The sequence below is a fragment of the Achroia grisella genome, unplaced genomic scaffold, assembly GCF_030625045.1.
Source record: "Achroia grisella isolate CSIRO2021 unplaced genomic scaffold, CSIRO_AGI_Agris_v1 utg3288, whole genome shotgun sequence".
NCBI classification, from domain to species: Eukaryota; Metazoa; Arthropoda; class Insecta; order Lepidoptera; family Pyralidae; genus Achroia; species Achroia grisella.
This window is the reverse complement of record NW_026712800.1, coordinates 404,063-424,612: the sequence shown is the minus strand read 5'-3', so window position 1 is coordinate 424,612 and position 20,550 is coordinate 404,063. Positions and strand designations below refer to the sequence as shown.

Here is a 20,550-nt window from a genome sequence, read left to right as displayed (position 1 = left end):
ACTATGCTTATTAGTCAGATTTGCCTATATCCATATTTATTAAAGCTAATTATACTTTTTTTTTAAGGATGATAATGGAAGGGTGCACTCGCCTGCGCTAACGGTTTACGCTGGCGGGGCACCAGTGGAGGATGATTAGATGAACATGAAGTCAGATCAGTTAACCCAACGTGACAAATTCACCGGGAATGTATCACGACGGTTTCCAGGGGGAACCGCGTGGAGGTCGATCTGACATGGTACATTGCTAGCAATGGGATCATTAGTCCACATTACTAACAATCCCCTTCCCCCCACTGATCATACTTCACACTGTCAAGTGTGGTTGTAACACTCTCAAAGTATAAAAAAACTGCAATGTACTTACAAAATACTTTATTGTATGAAACTTAGATAATATTGGGCTAAATCTTGTCTTCATTATACAATATTACAATGGTTCTGAAAAACACATAATTTGCACATCCAGTACAATACTGAATTAACTCAAGAATAACAAATATCTGAAAACACACCTTTAAGGTACACCTTAAAAGGGTTTTTTTACTTTTCAGTTAATACAATGTACTAGGTGTGCCATATAACATTTAGTTGAATGAAAAATTTTAATGTAACAATTCTGACGTATAAGCCCTTGTGGAGACAGATAATTTATATAGGTTCATAGGACATAGATAAATCTACATAAGAACATTTGCATGTTTTGCAATATTAATTAAATCCCTGGAAATAATATTAGAAAAAAATATAGGTAATGACATGTTCAGAAAACCTACATAAATGATCTGGGCATTAATTACAAAATGTTAATTCTATTTCCCAGCAGCTGTTGCCAGTGGATTTCTTAGTACTAATATGACTGAATCACCTCGGAGGAACATTTTAGAAATAAACTTGTCTTTGTTGACTGCTTTGCCCTGAAAAAAAATTTAATCCATTAGAAATTTATATTGATTTTCTACATGCAGTTAGATTATTTAAGATGACTTTAAATGTCATTTGACATTTAGAGAATGAAAACTTATAATTAATTCTACACAGTAGTTTTTGGTTGGTGCCCTTTTAAATATGGAGAGGAATAAGCAGCATTAGAAAGGGCAAAAATGTTGTTCAAGCCAGAAAGAAATTGACCGATGTGTGTGGAGAAGGTGTGTTAACAGTACGCCAATGCCAGAACTGGTTCGCTAAATTTGCCTGGAATGTTGTAAGTAACATTTCAGGCCTTTCAAGTGGTCATAAATTGTTAAATTTGATAAATTTAACCTCAATCCCATCCAATGTGTTGTGTTATTCACCGGTTCGCATCAACCAGTGCCTTTATCAGCTTCAACCGGCCTTCCCGAGGGTGGTGCATCTTCGACATCAAAATTGCCGGATCGTAATGTAGCCATCCAGGTCTAGCACTGGCATACTGTTAACACACCTTCTCCACACACATCGGTCAATTTCTTACTGGCTTGAACAACATTTTTGCCCTTTCTAATGCTGCGTATTCCTCTCCATATTTAAAAGGACACCAACCAAAACTATTGCATAGAATTAATTGTAATTTTTCACACACAAGCCTTGCTATATGGGCTCTCAAAGCATATAAAATTTATACGGCTTGAGTGTGAAGTTGAGTGCAAAAAATACAATTAAATCCTAAGTTAGGAAAAGAAAAACTACTTTCCGAACGACCTAATAGTTTAATTCACTATACAAATATATTAACATGCATTATTCTGCGTTATACAGAGTTCTGCGAATCCACAACTGAGATGACAGTTGTATCCAATTCCTTGTACAAATTGATTGATTGAGATTTGCTTCGGTTTACCTGCCTACATTCACATCTTTGTATCAGTTTGTATACTATTTTACTATGGAAATTCATCAAAATATGTGTATTTGTTGAGGTTATGTAGTTCTAATGGTTAGATAGGCAAATTGAGATAACTTACAAGAAAATAAAACTTAATTTTTTTTATACGAGTTTGAATGTTTTAAGGTTGGCAACTCTGGTCCACAGTATTCTGTGATAGCAATGTTAAGTAGCCTAACCTTTAAGAGATTTACACTTTGTTACCCTTATTAAGAACACAATTTAAACCAAAGACTAGAGTATAATACAAAATATATTAAAAGTTAAATATATAGTATAAAGATTCATATTCATTACTAATAAATTGATTTGTGGTACTAAGCAAATTAAAGATTCTTTACAGGGAAAAACTTTAAACGTATTGTGTAAAAAAGAAATTACAACATAAACGGCCAAGATATATTATTAAATACGTTACCTTCTTCCCTTTTCCTGTTCTTGGTACTTCTGTCCACATCTCTTTTACGTTTTCCAACACCATGTTGCAATGCCGGTCGAACGCCTTGACGCGACCAAGCAATTTCTTGTTGTTCCGACAGTTAATCAATACTTGTGTGTTATTTTTCACTGATTGCGTGAGTACGGAAAGAGGGCCTGTGCTGAATTCTTCCTCTTCTATTTTGGCCAACTCTTCGAGAGTCATTTCTGAGCGTGGCTTGGTAGTAGTTGCCCTGAAAATTAATTATAGGATTTCGAAATATTTAAAATTACAATTATATAACATATATATTAAACATAATAATAAGATTAACTTACATTTTTCTATTTTTTTTATTAAACTAGTTTTAAAGATCAAACGACGCTATTTCAATGAAATACAGATATATGACACAAGCAGACAAGCACACTGTTTTTAGTTTTTACCACAGATTGCACAGACCACAGAATAGAGATGACATTTTTTTTTTTTCGGATTACTCTAACTGCATATCCGCGGAAGGACTCATGGAGCGGCTGAACGCCAAGTCCTGCCTGACGGATACGACTTTAGTCTGAGGGCACCACTAGGAGTTCGAACCTCGGCTCAGGCCGGCGCGGCGTCGTAATGTCGATCCCCGTTTGAATTGGACGGGGGATCGATCGGATGGGGTGAGAGATGACGATTGATCGCCGCTTGATTTATAGCACTGGATCCATTCAGAGAATCGATAGTTCGTGCTAGAAGGAGAATCGATTTTTTTGTATTGGTAATTGTAATAATTTCAAAACTGAATTGGTTCACCTGCAATTTGCGCAATTACTACTATAACTAGTTAACTCGAGTTGCGTTGAATTCGAGTTAACTCGAGTTGAATTTTCCCAATTGGAGTTGGCGAATCAAGTGAAAGAGCGAAAGCGTGATTCGATTGTCGAACTGACATCAAGTTTTCCGATCACTTAATGTCATATAATTTTCAGACGTCACAAATCTCTCAGGTTTGAGGCTATGTTATCATTAAAATGATTAAATTAGCGGTTGTCACTTGTTTGTTTTTTATTTTTAAATAGGGAAGTGTAAAAGCATTACATCATTACGTCCCGACTCCGCGTCGACTATACGCGTTATTAATAAGCCATGTACCACGCTACCAATACACTCGTACAATAAATTCGTACAATCATTTTACCGGTATACTCACTACCTACATACTACAATAAATAATATATTATGTGGCGCCACCTCATCACAGCATATATAACGCTACAGTGATGAGGATAACCACACTGCTACATGCCGTTTCTAGGCGCTCCCTAGAGTTCGGTGGAGCTGTCAAGGCCAGCTGCGGTCAGAAACATAGAAGTGTTCGAAAAATTAACAAATATTCTTTATTCCAGCCAACTCGAGTTAACCCGAGTCATGTTTATTACGAGCTAGCACATCTCTACTTTGCCTCTTATTAATAGCACAGATAAAATAATATGGTAGTACTGTAATAGTAGTAAACAAAATAACGAAATGTGAGATACGACTATATGCTATTGTTGCCATATAGTGTTTCGGATTTCCGTCAATTTTTTTCCATAAAACCCGAAAATAAAAATCCATCTCCTCTCAATCCAAGATTAATAAACACACTATAATTCAATTTTTCTAAATTCAGCCCAATATTTTAGCTGTAGTGATTATGTGCTCAATGATTATAGCTCCGTTCTACAAAGCTACATTTTTATAGTTGGCAACCCAGTAACATTACCATATTGGGGCTTCCCATGTACTTGAAATAAACTCCCACTTTGATAGTATTCTTAAATTCCTTCATGATAAGTTCAGTTATCCTATCAGTATACTTTTGGTTCTCATCAATATAGGCATAAAATTCTAAGTATTACTGCTCCCCTTCTTTTAATTATTACAGGTAAGCAATAACAAAATATTCAACACTTATTATGTTTAGTTAAATAATTGTTTTTTTCGGAAAAAAACCAACATCCAGATGAGCTCCTATTTCATTCATATGGGAATAGCGATTACTACTTACGTGCTGAGGTAAAAGCTCCTAGCGGTACCCTTAGTCTGAAGTCGTAAAAGTCGGATAGGTGTTGGCCTGCAACCGCCCCATAAGTGTTTTGCTAGCAATTTGTCTGTATTGACTTCTATTTTTCATCTGGCGGATCTGTAAAGGCCGGTTATAGCCGAAATCATTAGGATAATTAATAAAAAATATATCTTTAAAATACTGACTTATAGACCCACTCTTGCTGGACACAGTTGTACCCTGTGTACATTGTATGTGATAGAGGTATGCATAGTTTGTGCAATATGATCTTCCTAGAATAAATTCCTTATTAACGAATTGTATGTGTAAACATCATTAATATCTATTTGTGGTTTGGAAGAAGCAAGCAGGAAAACAAACATATGAATACAGTGACTTTGCTTTATACTATTATTAGAAATAGTTATTAGTTAATCCTGTCATTTTCAAATGTATTTTTTATGATAAAAATGTCCAAACATAAATTACAATATTGAATTTTTTACATTCACAATTTATTGCACTCAATATTTATTGCATTCCATAATATTACAGTAAGATGTTCATCATTTGTTTTAGGTCATTATGGACCCTGTTCGGTTACATATAACTAATCATAACATATGATTTAATATTAGTCATACAATAAATATTAGTATATTACATGGAAATTAAAGTATATCATTTAAATATTCACTTACATTATAATACTGTTTATTAAATAGTAACTCCTTTAAATATTTTATAAATATTCAAAGTTCTTATAGAAGTTGGGAGTCGGATAAATATTTACCAGATAATAACAATGGGCCTCTAGTAATTTGAGGTAATTCTAATGTTTTATTGTTACGCAACCCATAATTGAAGCCTACATTTTTGCGCATTATGTACAGTTCCGGATATTTCTTTACAAATTTATAAACTTCCAAAATAAAAATGCAAGGTAGGGTGAGTATTTTATTTTATAAAATAAGTATTGTAAGTGTAACACATTAAAATTTTCAATTCTGCAATATACAAAGGGACCATTTCATAGATGCAATTGGAAACTGTACAATTATACATTCATTATTATTACAATTATATGTTCATACAAATGCTATGAACCATATAAAATATGAAATCCATCCATTGTAATATAACCCATTGTATTTTTTTACTTTCCTTTATAGCTTTTTACTACAATTTAAAGTGTATGGAATGCCACAACAATGTTAAAAGGCCAAGGAAATCATAACTGTTTTCTTCAATTAATATATACTTTATTATTTTTCATTGATAACATTGGTAGTGTGGTGGTTAACACACTGTCTCACCAGTTGGTTGTGAGTTCTATTGCAAAATACAAACATTTGTTCATGAGTCCATATGAGTTTTTCTGAATGATCTTCCCTATATTATATATTGCAGCATATATACTTTGAACTAAAAAGAACTTAAGAATTTGTATTGTAGAACAGGTTAATGACCAATAGTCATAGTTCTGCTTAGCTTAGTTTGGTACAAGATCTACGTCATCCAGGGCTACTGTCTTTTTTAGTACTATTTCACATTAAACATTTTAAATAATTAAATAAAATAATTTGTTTCCTACAAAAATTCAATGAATTGGTGATGGGCCGTCCATGTGAGGCTTGAAAAGAAAGAGAGAGGGGGGGGGGGAATTATGCTTCAACATGTATCACCAAGAAGAAGGGAGAGGAGAGTTTAATTAATACTAAGACACATCATGGAATTTTGTTTAGGCTTGGTGAACATGTTGATTTCTGTAATTCTTTCCAAGAACTGACTAAGTACCTACTATACTAGATAACTGATAATGTGACTTGATTTATCAGTGTAAATAAGTAGGTAGTAAAGAAAACAGTAATAGCATAGTTTTTTTTGTAGTGTATAGGTATTAGTAGTACTTATGAGTACCAATTTTTGTATAGATTTAAATGTAAAACAATTGTCAGATTATAATTAGGTATTGTAATATGTTCGGAAATTAGATTACATAAAAAGTTGTAACTTTTTATGTAATCTAATTTCCGAACATATTAAAATACCTAATTATGTGATTATGATGTACTGTAGTACATCATAATCACAATACTATCAATTCCATTTATAAATTACGTCAAACATTAATTTTATTTTATTATACATATACTAGCTGTACATGCGACTTCGTCCTCGTGGAATTTAACTATATTTTTCTAAAATAAAAGTAGCCTAAGTTTCTGCTTATTACATCAGCGACCTGCTAAGTCCCGTCAAAATCAGTCCAGCCATTTCAGAGATTACCCGGAACAAACAGACAGACAAAAATTGTAAAAAATGTTATTTTGGTGTATGTACCGTGTTTATATTCATATGCATGTACCTAGTAAAAATCGGTTATTTCAATATTACAAACAGACACTCCAATTTTATGTATATGTATAGATTATTGTAAAAGTGATTGGTGAAGTTACAAACTTCGTCTAAAAGAAAAAAATTAAATGTAGGTTTACCACCTTAGGAGGCCGTCCTTTTTTTTCTAATGTTGTTGGCCGCAGTTTGCCTTTATAGCTTCACGGAACGATAGGGCGCGTGCAGATAACACTCCATATCCGTGGATATGGATCCGCTGAAGGCCAACTCCCGACTGACGGATACGACTTTAGTTTGATGGTATAGAGATTCGAGCCTCGACTCAGGATGTCGTAATCTCAATTTGAATTGGACGGGGGAAAGTTCGGATCATGTATCGGAAGTATCCAGAATAGAGCTCCTCAAGGCGAATACAGATTCCTCGTTGTACGCCAAATCACTTAGAAACCATCCCAAGAATTCGTATGCGAAATTTTATACTATACTTAATAACACCATTAAGGTAAGGGATAACCAGGTAAGATAGTAGATCAGAAAAAGATGATATCTTAGTCCTCTAGAATGACAAAGCAAGTATGGTTTTAAGGGCGTCACATGATAGCGTGATGAACGTAATGCTATTCGTGTAGGTATATAAGTACAATATATATGACGGTTACCGCTTACTTACGTTAGGTGTGTTGTGAGCTTGTTTGCTATTCTCTTGGAAGAAGAAGAAGCTATTCGACATTTATTAATCTATATATTATCTATGTATGATATATGACTGTATGTATATGAGGTACTTTACCTGAAATTCAAATATTTAGATTAGATTATCGATAAGAGAAAATAGAATAATAAAATACTAATACGTAAATAGATATTGTATCAAAATGATTAAAGTGTGATACATACCATATAAATCAATATACCTACATATTACTCTTTTGAATTAGGGTGTTTGTCAACATTAAATTGCTTATTGTGTTTGTTTCAGATTGTTAATTCGAAACGATGTCTAAATTTAACAAAAATGCTGTGTATTCTGGTGTCATAGACTATTACTGTCTTGTCTGTGAGGAGTATATGAAAACCGTTGACGATGTCGAAGTGCATATAAATATACAGGACCATGAGAAAAAGTTGAAGGCCGCGCACATGCACATGAAGGAAGATTTCATCAGAAAGGTAAGGGTTCACTGACATAACGGTGCTTTTATCAAATGGTATCAGAAGTAAAAAATATGAATAATATAATAGTTTTAGATTTCATATTTCTACTTCAAATAGTAGAATACCAATATATTTAATTTTTATTATTATCTGTAGATTCAATTAAATTGTAAAATATATAAATAGATTTAATTAACTAAATGACTACTAATACTTTGCTATAACTAGGTCTATTGATACTGGTGTCGATGTGTTACTTGTGTATTCTTGATGACTTAATCCGCGGTCCTACGTGAAATATGAAACGCCCGATTAGCGACCGATGTTAAAACAGTGTTTCATTGTCGCAAAAAGTGGTCTATAATAAAACATGCTTATAGTAGTTTTGTATACCTACATGGTCAGCAATAAATTATCACTATAACACGGGCTTCATTAGTTGTGTATATATAAGTGTTATCAACTAAATTGTATGTATGTCTATCTGTAAACCGAAAAAATTGATACTTTTCCGGTATGTCTTTAAAAACACTGTAGGTGTTTAACCTATATTTGAAAAACGCTCGTAGGTGAATTTGAATACCGCGCTATATACAACATGCAGGTTGGAGCGTAGAGCGCAGTAGCGCGTAGTAGCGCGTATTTGATTAAAAAATCTGAATCCATAATATATGATTGTAATTGCATAATACTTTTAGTTTGTGTAGTACATTTTATTTTACACCAAGTCATCAGATATATAAGACAACACTAATCATGTAATGTCAATGTTTATTACAGGTCGATGCTGGATACTATTGTGAATTATGTAATCAACTGTATACATCGCGTACAAGAGTAAAAATTCATGTCGCTGACGCAGGCCACATTTCAAACAAGAGTCTTATAAAACGTGATGGGAATTTAATTCTAATTCGTAATGAAATTCCTATCGATGAAAAAACATGGAATAGCTTTACAGATAAAACATGTTTAATGTGTGACGAGGACTTTGATGATGAAACTAAACACCAAAATGACAAGAAACATATTTTGAATTTGATACAAAGCAAAATTGAGTTTCGAGATACGGCAGCGTTTAGAAAGGTAAAATGATAATAATAATTGTTACTAGGAAATTTGAGACTAAAATATTAGTATTCCATTCAAAAATTCACTGTGCTGGTTTTTTTGATGTAAGTTGAATAGCAGACAAGCTGACGGTCTATCTGAAGGTAAACGGTAACTGTTGCATAAATATGTATATGAACAGCACTGCTGGCGACACCTTTAGAGAACCAAGATGTCATGTCTCTCATAACAAAATGTTTGGCAGCTGAATTAGGTGAGACTACTGGTACCCACGCAGAGGACTTCTTACAGTCTACCGGGTTACCCGGGTTTTCGTGTAGCAGAGAGGAAAACTTTGGGTATATCTCGAGATTTGGGACACGGGTGTAGTTTTATGGGGGCTCTTTTCGATGCACATCAACGCTTACTTCACTATGTTTGTTTCCCACGGTACAGTAAGCTCTAGAAGTACTACGGCATTCAGTAATTCTAGAAAAGAGGAACGTTTGATCCTAAATGATTCAGCATCCACCATTTTGGATTCTAGTGGATAATAAAGGATTTTAACTATTTGTTATCGATATTCTAAATGTCTACATTTAGAATATATAGAATATCAGTTTCATTGTTACGCGGGCAGTAGTTTATTTTATTTACATATTATATTTCTTATATCCTCTAATTTATCAATATTTTTTCAGATTAATGACAATTTCTTTCAATGTTTGACTTGTAACGACGCCGTGGATTCTGCTCACTTTGAGTTAAAGGTGCATACAAAGAAATATGAAAATTCCCGTATTACAATTATTCCCACTACTACTGAACAAAAGCGGAATAAGAAACAAACTGACACTATTACCGAACAAAAGGGGAATGAGAAAAAAACTGACACTACTACCGATGTACAGGGGAATGAGAAAAAAACTGACTCTATTACCGAACAAAAGGGGAATGAGAAAAAAACTGACACTACTACCGATGAACAGGGGAATGAGAAAAAAACTGACACCACTACCGATGAACAGGGGAATGAGAAAAAAACTGACACTGCTACCGATGAACAGGGGAATGAGAAAAAAACTGACACTATTACCGATCAAAAGAGGAATGAGAAACAAACTAACGAACATAAAAATGGAACAAAAACAAAAGAGATTGTAAACAAAAAAAAAATCAATGAGCATGTAGAGAAAATGTATGCCGACATTGATCAGGACATATGCAATAAATTAGGCGCTAAAAATTATATCTTGTGTTCAGACAATAAGAATTGGTGCTTGATTTGTGACTGGATTTTGGAAGCCAATGTAGTTGCTTCACACTTAAAGTCGTATCACCATACTACGCTGTTAAAATTGCACAAAGAACGTATGGAGAAAGAAACTCATACTCAGGCGGAATTAGACATTAAGAACACGAACAATAAAGATTCTACAGTTGATCCCACAAAACAGAGCAGTAAGTAGAAACAGCAAATTATGGTAGTCACATCAGGGGTATAAAATCAAAATGATTTTATTAAATATTATATTTATTTTATTATGAAGAACACTTAATTATAAAAAGAAACAATATGTATATTTTACTCCTTTTTATAAATAACGGGTACTGATACCTACCCTCAATTGTTTAATATTTCACTTTAATTGAGCACAACACTCAATTACTCCATCTAATCTTTTAACGATATAATTTGCGTATAATCTGCAAAATATAATAAACTATTATTATTCTCTGTGAATCATAAATATATTTGATGGTGGATTTTAATATTATATACATGGTATAAATTTAACATACATTTTATTTACTATATGATAGACGACCCTGTGTGTGCATAAAACTAGCCTGCTTTTTAGCACACATTAACTAATTTTATTTCCGTATATTTGTTATTTTTAATAAAATATGTTACAGTATTATAAAAAAATGTACATCACTGAGGGCACATTGCAAACTTATGGGCTTGTATCGTGTGAATTCATCGCCGTAGCCTAAATGGCCTCGGACAGTGCGGTTTCAAAGGAGCTTACTCCCGCGTATACTTAGATTTTGTAATGACCTGCCGAGGTTCTCTCGAGATAAGCATGGGGTTTTTCGAGAAGGCTATATTAAAGTTTCTTAAGGGTTCGCAACTCGTACGTCACCTCTAGTGTTTCAGGCGTCCATAGGCTAGGACAAGTCTTTATAATCAGATGGGCTGTATGCATGTTCAACGTAGTATAAAAAAAAATACGTTTCAGTGTCCGTTGTGCTGTGCATGTATAAGGCGCCGGTTACCACTTAGATAAGGTGAAAAATACTACTTACTACTTCTACTTTATTCTCTCTTCTGTAGTTGATCCTGTATCTGACGATTTGATGGATTCTATAATGTACTTTGAACAAAGTGGTGTAAAAATAAATTTGGAAATGCGCACAGCTTACTGCTCACGGTGTTCCGACAATTTAGATTTTCAATACAAAATTATCAAAAGTCATCTTGAAGGTCATAAGACTAATAAGAGTCTAAACACCGAACATAAAGACAGCAACAGTGACAATCAACATAAAGTCACAAAGACAAAGAAAAGCAAAGGTAAAGAAAATAAGGACGATAAACTTGAAGATGTCCAGAGATTTGCTAAAAACAATGCTTTAATTTTGAAAAATAACAAGTATTATTGTAGTATATGCAGTGAATCTCTAAATATCTCCTTGAAAGTTTTACAAGATCATATTACAGGAGATGCACATTCGAAAAGCATTCAGAGACAGACTAAGCTAAACACATCTGCAAAATCATCGCTGCAGGATTTTATTAACATTGTCGATGTTTTCGAGAATTTATTTACCAAAGATATTGTTATCAATGAGAAGTATTGCATCAATACTTTTAGTTTTTTACTTTACACAAAATGTGGCAATAATTTGAAGTGTGTGCTTTGTGATGAACAGTTTAGTGTGGATAAAAGCAAATTCCATCGGTTGACGCATCTAAGTAAATTTCAGAGTCTTTGTGTTTTGACGTCTTTAGATGACGAATTCGTGATAGAGGTATGATGTTTTATTATATTTTTAAAGATATTTGTGACAACAATTAGAAACATGACCTATTGCTGATGTTAATGATGATAGTAGATTTGTTATTCATGTATGTAGCTCACACTATTTTAGTTTGAGAAATCCTATTTACTTTTTCAGTTCGGAAACTAAACCCAAAAAAGTTTAAGTATTCCTTTATCGCAGCTTTTATATTATCTGAAACAAATTTACGATAGCTACCTATGAAAAGGCTGGGAATAATGTCTTTTATTTTTAATGAAAAAATATATCTAAATAAAATAAAATATATCACCGTTATTGTATTTGGGAAGAATTTTTGTTCACAGTATGATCAGGGTACTCTATGGACTGATTATTTATTCATAGCCTTACTATTATATTAATAGCCACTAGCTATTTCCCGCAATGTCGCCTGTGTTACTTTAATACTTTATGATATGTGTTAACCGAGTATGTTTGTAATGAGTAATGTTCCACCGCGATAGACTTTCTGTAGAGCAGACAACAATAATGACATAAATTACAAGTAATTTACACATTAATGTGTGTAAATTACTTGTAATTTATGTGTAATACAGTTTGTTGTGTAAAACAGAGTCAATGTGGACCACAACTCAGAGTAATGCTGGAAACGTTATTCTGATTTTCAGCAGCTTGCTTTGTAAACTAAAATAAGAGATAAGCCTGTGTCCAGCATCTTAATAGAATTTACCTTCATATCAAATTTCATTAAGTTCTCATAGCCATTTAGATGAAAACAAGGCACCCACGAGGATAATTTTTTACAAAGACTACCTCGGTAATATAGTTGGAGAATTTCATGTAATAATGAAAATTCAAGAGGTTGAGGTGTTCCTGAAAATCACCAGATATTGTTGCCTACAGACATTCAATCAGTCAAACGTTGACTGTAAGAAATCCTTCTTTTGGCATAAGTCCGCCATTGTACCCATTTATTTTATAAGTTAATTGTGTCCTTTGTACAATAAAGAATTACAAACAAATAAAAAAATTTTAATAACCACGCAATTATTACAGATACGCCCCAATGTACTTCATTGCGGTTATTGCAATTTGGTTATCGGGGAGGAAACTCTGTCCAATCATCTGAACAGTACTTTACACGAAGAGAGCAAACGATCAGCAAATAATCGCTTGGAGATGTACCTACCCGAAATAATGCAGATACACAATGAGCATGCACCAAGAATGACGCTTATGGATCTGTTCAAAAATAATATTCCGCTTTGAGTAGTTGACACCTGAATAAACGACATCTTTTTATTAATATACCTATTCTTATTAATATATACTCGTACGTATTAAGAATAATTGAGATTTTTAATTAAATTAAATGAGAGAAGTAATTAGATATATAATTAAATTATGATTCGGAGAAATCGAATTCAATGGTAAATATTTTGGAATAGTTTATAAAGATTTGGTTTATACTTTTCTTTTCGTATGTTTTTTTATCTATTTCATCTATAGTTATATAGGTTCATGCTAACTATTAAAATAGTTGGCATGTAAATACATGCCAACTGTTTTATTCGTTTAATTAAAAAAAGTGTAATTAATACTAAGCGATTTAATTTTTTCTGGCATTTAATGTATGGCCACATTATCAGTATAGTTATAGGGTTATAGTTATTTTAGTAATAGTTTGCTATTAAAAAAATATAATTATATTTCTAGTAATTAATTCTATAACATTATCTTTATAATTATGGTTATATAAATGATTAATAAATTTTAATAGAATTAAATGTGTTTCATTGGTGTATTACTCCCTAGCGCCTTATAAATTTAAGACCACTAGTTTTATTTTGTATTCTTAGTTAATAGACAATCTTTCTACCCAAGTGAGTTTTATAAATATCATAATATATAGTCTATGTAATTATGTATAAATATAATTTTCAAACGGGGGAAAAATTCGGCACTATTTCATTACCTCTCGAACGTATAGATCAAGTCGTCTAAAGTTCATAGAGAAGTGTTTACAAAAGTGTTTGTTAGATGGCGTTCTGCGCGAATGCGCTCAGTAACTCTGTTGTGGATGACTCCATTCTATGTGAAAATATTTATTTTACTCACCGGCGTATTACTTTACGCTACTCATTGTTGTCCCGTTGAGGGTCGCGGTGAAACGCGTATTTCATAAATATACTTTATATTTTTTATTTAGGACGTTAGAAAGTGTCGGACAAATATATCTTGGTGCAATTAAAGTGGTTAATGTGACTGAGTTCAATGTTTTACATATTTTGTACTTGTATTGCAAGTTACTTACATGCTTAATATCGTAAGTAAGGTAATTTTTATAATTATACATTTATCGCAATTTTTAAATAAAACTACAAACTACTGAATTTACAATGTTACATAGAGCTCGTTAGTAAAATGTGAATAGATTTTTAAAAGTTTATTTGTGAGTTTACTATAGGTAAATCGTCATAAATTGATAAAAATAAATTCAGTTATTATTTAAAGTTTTGAAATTATTATAAACAATAACAGAAAACAAATGTCTTGTTATTTATTTATATACTACAACAAAAATAAATATATTTAAAGAATATATTATTGACAACATTAACAATAATAGTAACAATAATATTGTTATTCTGATAGTTTTTATGATACCACAATAGTGGCAAATAAGCATAAAACCCATTTGATGGTAAACGACGGACGCCTAAAATACTAGTTCCGTCACGTTCACGTTACCGATTCTTAAGAAACCCTAATATATCATTCATGAAAAATTTCATGTTGGTGTCTCTAGAGAAAACCTATTCAGGTTTCAGGTAGTTCATTTCACAATACAAGTGTACGCGGGAGGAAACTTCCCTGAAACCGCTCTGTAATGCGATCATATAGACGCCATTTGACGCTGTCAACTAGCATTGCAACGTAAACGCAACTTTACATATCGATAAAAATTATTTCTATCGAATGTCGATTTAGTAACCTCGTTGCAACGTCACGTAATCGCTATTTTGCCGAAATGACAGCGTGGAATTGAAACGGTTTTTACATTATGAGAAACAATTTAGAAGGTGTTTCTTTTGGTTACAATCTTTAAAATATCAGCATTAGCAGCATCATTTATCTTGTTTTGGTAATTTTCAGTATTACATATATTTTTATTATATTAAATATTACGTAGAAAGTCATGAAAAGGTTTTAAATTTATTAAAATGGGAAAATTGTCACGACTCACAACACGACATCAGTGTTGCCAATTCGATATTTTATTTTCGTCCCAAATCACATAGAATGTTGTATTAACTAGAGTAAATGTTTAATATAAAATTAGGGTTGATTATGATATTAATATAATTAAAAAACTATTTCAATGAATACGGTGCTCTGTGAACGGAATACAACGTTTATGATGCTCTGTGATTTGTTTAAAGTAAATAAATTTATTTGTTTAAAGTTTTTACAATTATGTACAAATTTAAAAAGATGTGCCCATATCATTTTAAATTTATATGGATACCTACGTACTTACCTAGGTATCTATAGCAGAAAAGAAAATTTAATTTGTAGGTTAGATTAATATTATTAATGATTATAAATAGTTTGTATAAAATATGCTTTTATATTCAAAATTATTAAACTTATTTTTTCATTAGAATAGAATAGACTTTCTTTATTTTATTTTATTAAATGTCTATTAATAAAATTAAAATAAAAGAACAAGTGAACGCTGCAGTATATTTTGTAATTTTTGAACGCAATAAAAATTGTTTCAAATCAACCAACTAGTGTAACAACCCAATAAATTAAAATGTATCCCTCTAAAGGTATAAGCTATCTAATGTACTGACTTTTTAAATTGGTCGGATTAACAATATTCCGCTGCAACTTCATAGTAGTGTTTTATCGATAGAAATGATTTATGTTGCGGTCATTCGACCTTACTTGATCGCATTTTTTAAATTGAAATGATTTCATATTGCATCACAACTTCAACAGAAACAATTTCATATCGTGTTACATAATTAGCCCACTGTTCTACTTATGTTAGACTTATGAGTTTATAATATTAAAATAATAAATTAGTATCTCATAGGATTATAGTTATTGTTGATAATTTTGAAGCTACGACATATCAGCATTAGGCGGTAAAGTAATTCCATTAAACAACGTAGGTACTGTAAGAAGCGTAGTGAAAAAATAAAAATAATTTTATAAATTATCGAGTAATGGGCGCGGTTACGTTTCAAAATTTATATTCAAATAGCCATGAGAACTGGCCTCATACCCATCTTATCCTCCTCCATTGCCCCGCCAGCGTATACCTTTAGCGCAGGCGGGTGCTCCATTCCATTATCATACACCTGACCTGGTGTTCGGTTTTCTATAGAATTTTGTTAATCCTATAAAACTTTATGTCAATTTATAGTCATAAAAATGTAATAAATATACATTACTAGCTGTCCCGGCAAACGTTGTTTTGCCTTAAAATAAAAAATAAAAAATAAGGTGGACTACCCCTAACATTTAGGGGGACGAAAAATAGATGTTGGCCGATTCTCAGACCTACTCAATACGCTCACAAAATTTCATGAGAATCGGTCAAGCCGTTTCGGAGGAGTATGGGAACGAAAACTGTGACACGAGAATTTTATATATAAGATTAATTCATGAAATGAGTAAGTAAATAAGTATTGATGTACCTCGACTATTATACCTACATTATTTATTTTTCTAACATTAACTTGGTATATTTTACTTTCGCATTGATTTGATATTATTTGCATTTTGATTTGCATATCATTACATATTATAAAACAAAGTCGCTGTTGCTATCTGTCCCTATGTATGCATATTATCTTTAAAATTAGGTAACGGATTTTGAAGCGGTTTTTTTAACATGTAGAGTTTTATATATATAAGAGGTTTATATATATAATACATGTACAACCTTGCGAAGCCGTATTTCAACTGTACCTATTCCTCAGTCCGATACTTTTTTCAGGATCTTAATTGTTTAAAGACGTTAGAAACAACCAGTTGTTATTGTGAATAGTGCAACTCTCAAATAGTTAATAGAAAATTGCAAACCCATCAATTGTAATCCGTAATAATTGTTAATAACATCATTACTTAATGTTAATGTTAAGGTATAATTAGGCATGTCACCTGACCAGAAAATAGGTACTAGAAACGCTTTTTCATGACCATACGACTAAATACTAATATTGTGTTAATAGTAGGTGTAGGTGTTAGCTTCTATCTATAGGTTTTAGGACGCTAAAGGGTTATTTGTCAAATATTTTTTGCCTATAAGGTAAATAGATCTTTATCGGTAGAGTTTTCAACAAGACGTAATTTCAACATTCAAACTTAAATGCTAAGAGGACTACTGGTTTAGAAATCTAGGTAGGTATATATAATTAGTAGGTATTTCGCTAGTTGCTTTTGTGAGCTATAGGTAATAATAATTTGTATTCAATCTATTTTGAACATGGTAGAGTGCGAGCTTACAACTGTCTCTCGTATCTCGGACTAGTTTTGGTTTCTTTTTGATGTTTCCATCGCCTGAGAATAACTCGCAAATATAAATTGACATACTGTTTTTTTGTGTCAGTAGATTCGAATTTACGACCTTTCGATGCATATCAGCCACTAGGTTATGGTGCTCTCTGCTTATCTTAAATAAAAAAATAATTTTCTTTGTAATGCGTTTCAGTTAAATTTGTTTGAATTTAAACATTAGTAGAGAAGGTTTGTATCTAAGTACGTCGTTAGTAATAGGCGTTTACCTTCGACGGCTTTTAAAGATCTCGTAAGATTTTCCGGATCTATTTGACTATTGAGTGTCATGGACAAAAAATCATTGTTGCTACTTTTAATTTTAATCTCTCGACCTCTATTAATTTGTCAACGATAATTTGTTTACCTACAATGTGTTATAAAATAAACAATATGTAAAGCAATAGACCGCCTTACTTCCGAATTCCGATGGTCGCGGGTTCGTTTCCTCACACCGCACAAATATTTGTACTCATGAGAATGATTGTTTGATTCGATCTGGGTGTTTTATATGTATAAAATGTATGTATTTACGAAAAAAAATATATCTATGTATTTGTATCAGTTATGTAGTACCCATGACACAAGGTTTACTTAATTTAACTTAACTCTAGAAGGCGCTGTGTGATTTATCCTAAACAAAAAAAAATTACACACACAAATCATTACAAATTCTGTACATTTAATATGACAAATGCACAAGCGTGGAAATCTACTATAGACGTCATTTTTAATGGTGCAATGTAAATGGATGTTAAAATACAACCTGTTTCTGAATAATAACTTTATCTTTTAAACTGCAAACAGTAAATATATAACTTTAATCTTAGATTAATTCTATTATAAATATACATAAAAGACGGATACCCATTTTTACGAATTGTGTTTCAATAAATAAAAAATGCGATTAAATCTATTTCGATTCAAAAACCATTACATTAAACATAACATTTTCCGTTTTGAAGAATGGCAGCACGAAAAGGCGCAATTTTACGTATATCTATTACTATTATCTTTTACAAAATTTGTACATTCTCCGCCCTGGTAATATGAACTGTATTGTATTTCCTTAGAAATACGAGACGTCTATAAGGATAGGCGTCTCGTGGACATCTCTCTCGTATTTACTTCTCATATTGTATATGTACTAAATATTGATTTTTAGTATGCGTGTAATTATATCTGTTATGAGATTTTCAAAAAGTAAAAAAATTAGAACGTGTCCTGGATGTAAACTATCCTTTTCGTCGCCGTGTTGGCTTTATTTTTTATGGATGATAATGGAATGGTGCACCCGCCTGCGCTAACGGTTTACGCTGGCGGGGCACCAGCGGAGGATGATAAGATGAGCATGAGGTCAGGTCAGTTAGCCCATCGTGACAAATTCACCAAGAATTTATCACGATGGTTTCCAGGGGGAACCGCGTGGAGGTCAACCTGGCATGGTATATTGCTAGCAATAAGATCATAAGTCTACATTACTACCAATCCCCTTTCCCCCCCGCCGCGCCGTGTTGGCTTTTCGTCGCCAACACGTGGTAAGAGGCGAATAAGTTTACAATACAAAATAATTACATCGCTTCATCTCTCCACTAAAACCAGGCTAAGAAATGATCAATCAATACTAAAAGATGCTTATTAATTGATGGAATCTTAATTATTGAAAATTGCAGCAATTAAGTATTTACCGGTGTGCTCCGGATCAAAACAAACCAATCTAGTTCCAGTTGGTAGCTATTAATCAATTGAACCTACCTATAATACATATGGTTAAAATTGTTCCATTGTAATTTTGTATTTAACAAATGGTTAGGGTCGCTCCCTTCTTTGTTTTTGTGTATTCAACCGTGACTTTGGTTACCTATTTAAAAAGTCCCAATAAAAATTAAATTTTCAATCGATGTGACGTGCGCATGCATGCATGCGTACTACTTTATTTTTCTACTGGGTGATAATGGAATGGTGCACTCGCCTGCGCTAACTGTTTACGCTGGCGGGGCACCGCATAATAAGATGAGCACGAGATTAGCCCATCAAGGTAATTCACCATGAATTTATCACGATGGTTTGCTAGGGGATCCACGTGGACCTGACATAGTACATTGCTAGCAAAAGGGTTATTAGTCCACATTACTAACAATACCATTCCCCCGCATGTATACTCCTATAATACTACGAATATCTAATATACATTGTTACTTACGCTTTACTGATATGAAGTGCATCATTGCTGGGACGAAGAAACTAGAGACGTCAGGACTCGCATGTACCTTATACAATGGTTTTAAAAAAATAAATATTATTATATAAAATTATGAATTTTATAACAAAACTTTAATTACAAAACAATTATTGTAATGTATGCATTCGATAATAAGGGAATGTTGCTCTTATCTTTTTTTTATTATGGAGATCCGTTCCAGCGGCAACGAACGAGTACAGCCCGTCTCCTAACGAGTAAAATCTCAAGTACTCCTTGGGATTTTATCAGATTTCTTCTCTATCGTTTATCACAGAACCGAACTGGGTGTGCGCGAGTATTCTTGGTGCTCTCATCTGCGTTAACGCACAAGTGAAAGATAAGAGTTAACACTGTGTGGAATTCAACAGGTATTAATGACGATGGTTTCCGGGGAGAGCGAGTGGAGAGTATAGTAATAGCTGTGACTTAACTATTCTTCTTGCAATTGGCAACACCCTTCCTTAAATAGTACAATAGTCTGTTCATATACACTTCTGTCATTCGTTGCTAGCTATGGAGATTATCGGTATATTTTTGCCTCAAAATGAATACAATAGTATTGCACACTATTTATATACTATATGTAGATACATGTTGTCCATAATAGTACTTTTATGAATAATTTTAAATTCTTTGTCTAGTGCCTAAACGTGCTTGATGCGTGCTTGAAAACATGCATAGTTTTGTTTTAATTTATTTTCAAGAAAAGTTTAAATGTTACGGAAATAACAAGAACTGAAGAACTGAACAAAACGAGGACGATGTAGGTTTGGATAGGCAGGGATCTCTGCAAATGACAGAATTCAAACACGTGGTTTCAGATT

The 20,550-nt window shown here is 32.6% G+C and overlaps 2 protein-coding genes across 2 annotated transcripts; one reads left to right on the top strand and one right to left on the bottom strand.

The window, feature by feature from the left end:
* Positions 1 to 361: 361 nt before the first annotated feature.
* Positions 362 to 2,736, bottom strand: LOC131843742 (probable small nuclear ribonucleoprotein Sm D2). The gene is made up of 3 exons (XM_059192470.1): positions 2,621 to 2,736; positions 2,283 to 2,535; positions 362 to 917 (listed from the first exon to the last, which is right to left on the bottom strand). Coding segments are annotated over exons 1-3 (360 nt in total). The 5' UTR covers positions 2,623 to 2,736; the 3' UTR covers positions 362 to 812.
* A 1,311-nt stretch (positions 2,737 to 4,047) lies between these two features.
* LOC131843733 (uncharacterized) lies at positions 4,048 to 13,480 on the top strand. Its single transcript, XM_059192462.1, is given in 6 exon segments — positions 4,048 to 4,200; positions 7,658 to 7,802; positions 8,532 to 8,919; positions 9,585 to 10,344; positions 11,225 to 11,922; positions 12,970 to 13,480. Coding segments are annotated over 5 exon segments (2,187 nt in total). The 5' UTR covers positions 4,048 to 4,200; positions 7,658 to 7,674; the 3' UTR covers positions 13,183 to 13,480.
* The last annotated feature ends 7,070 nt before the right edge of the window (positions 13,481 to 20,550 follow it).

Coding starts and splice junctions, on each gene's coding strand:
- LOC131843742 (XM_059192470.1), bottom strand. Junction 918..2,282: donor GAACAGGAAAAGGGAAGAAG/GTAACGTATTTA, acceptor ATTTTTTTTCAG/GGCAAAGCAGTCAACAAAGA.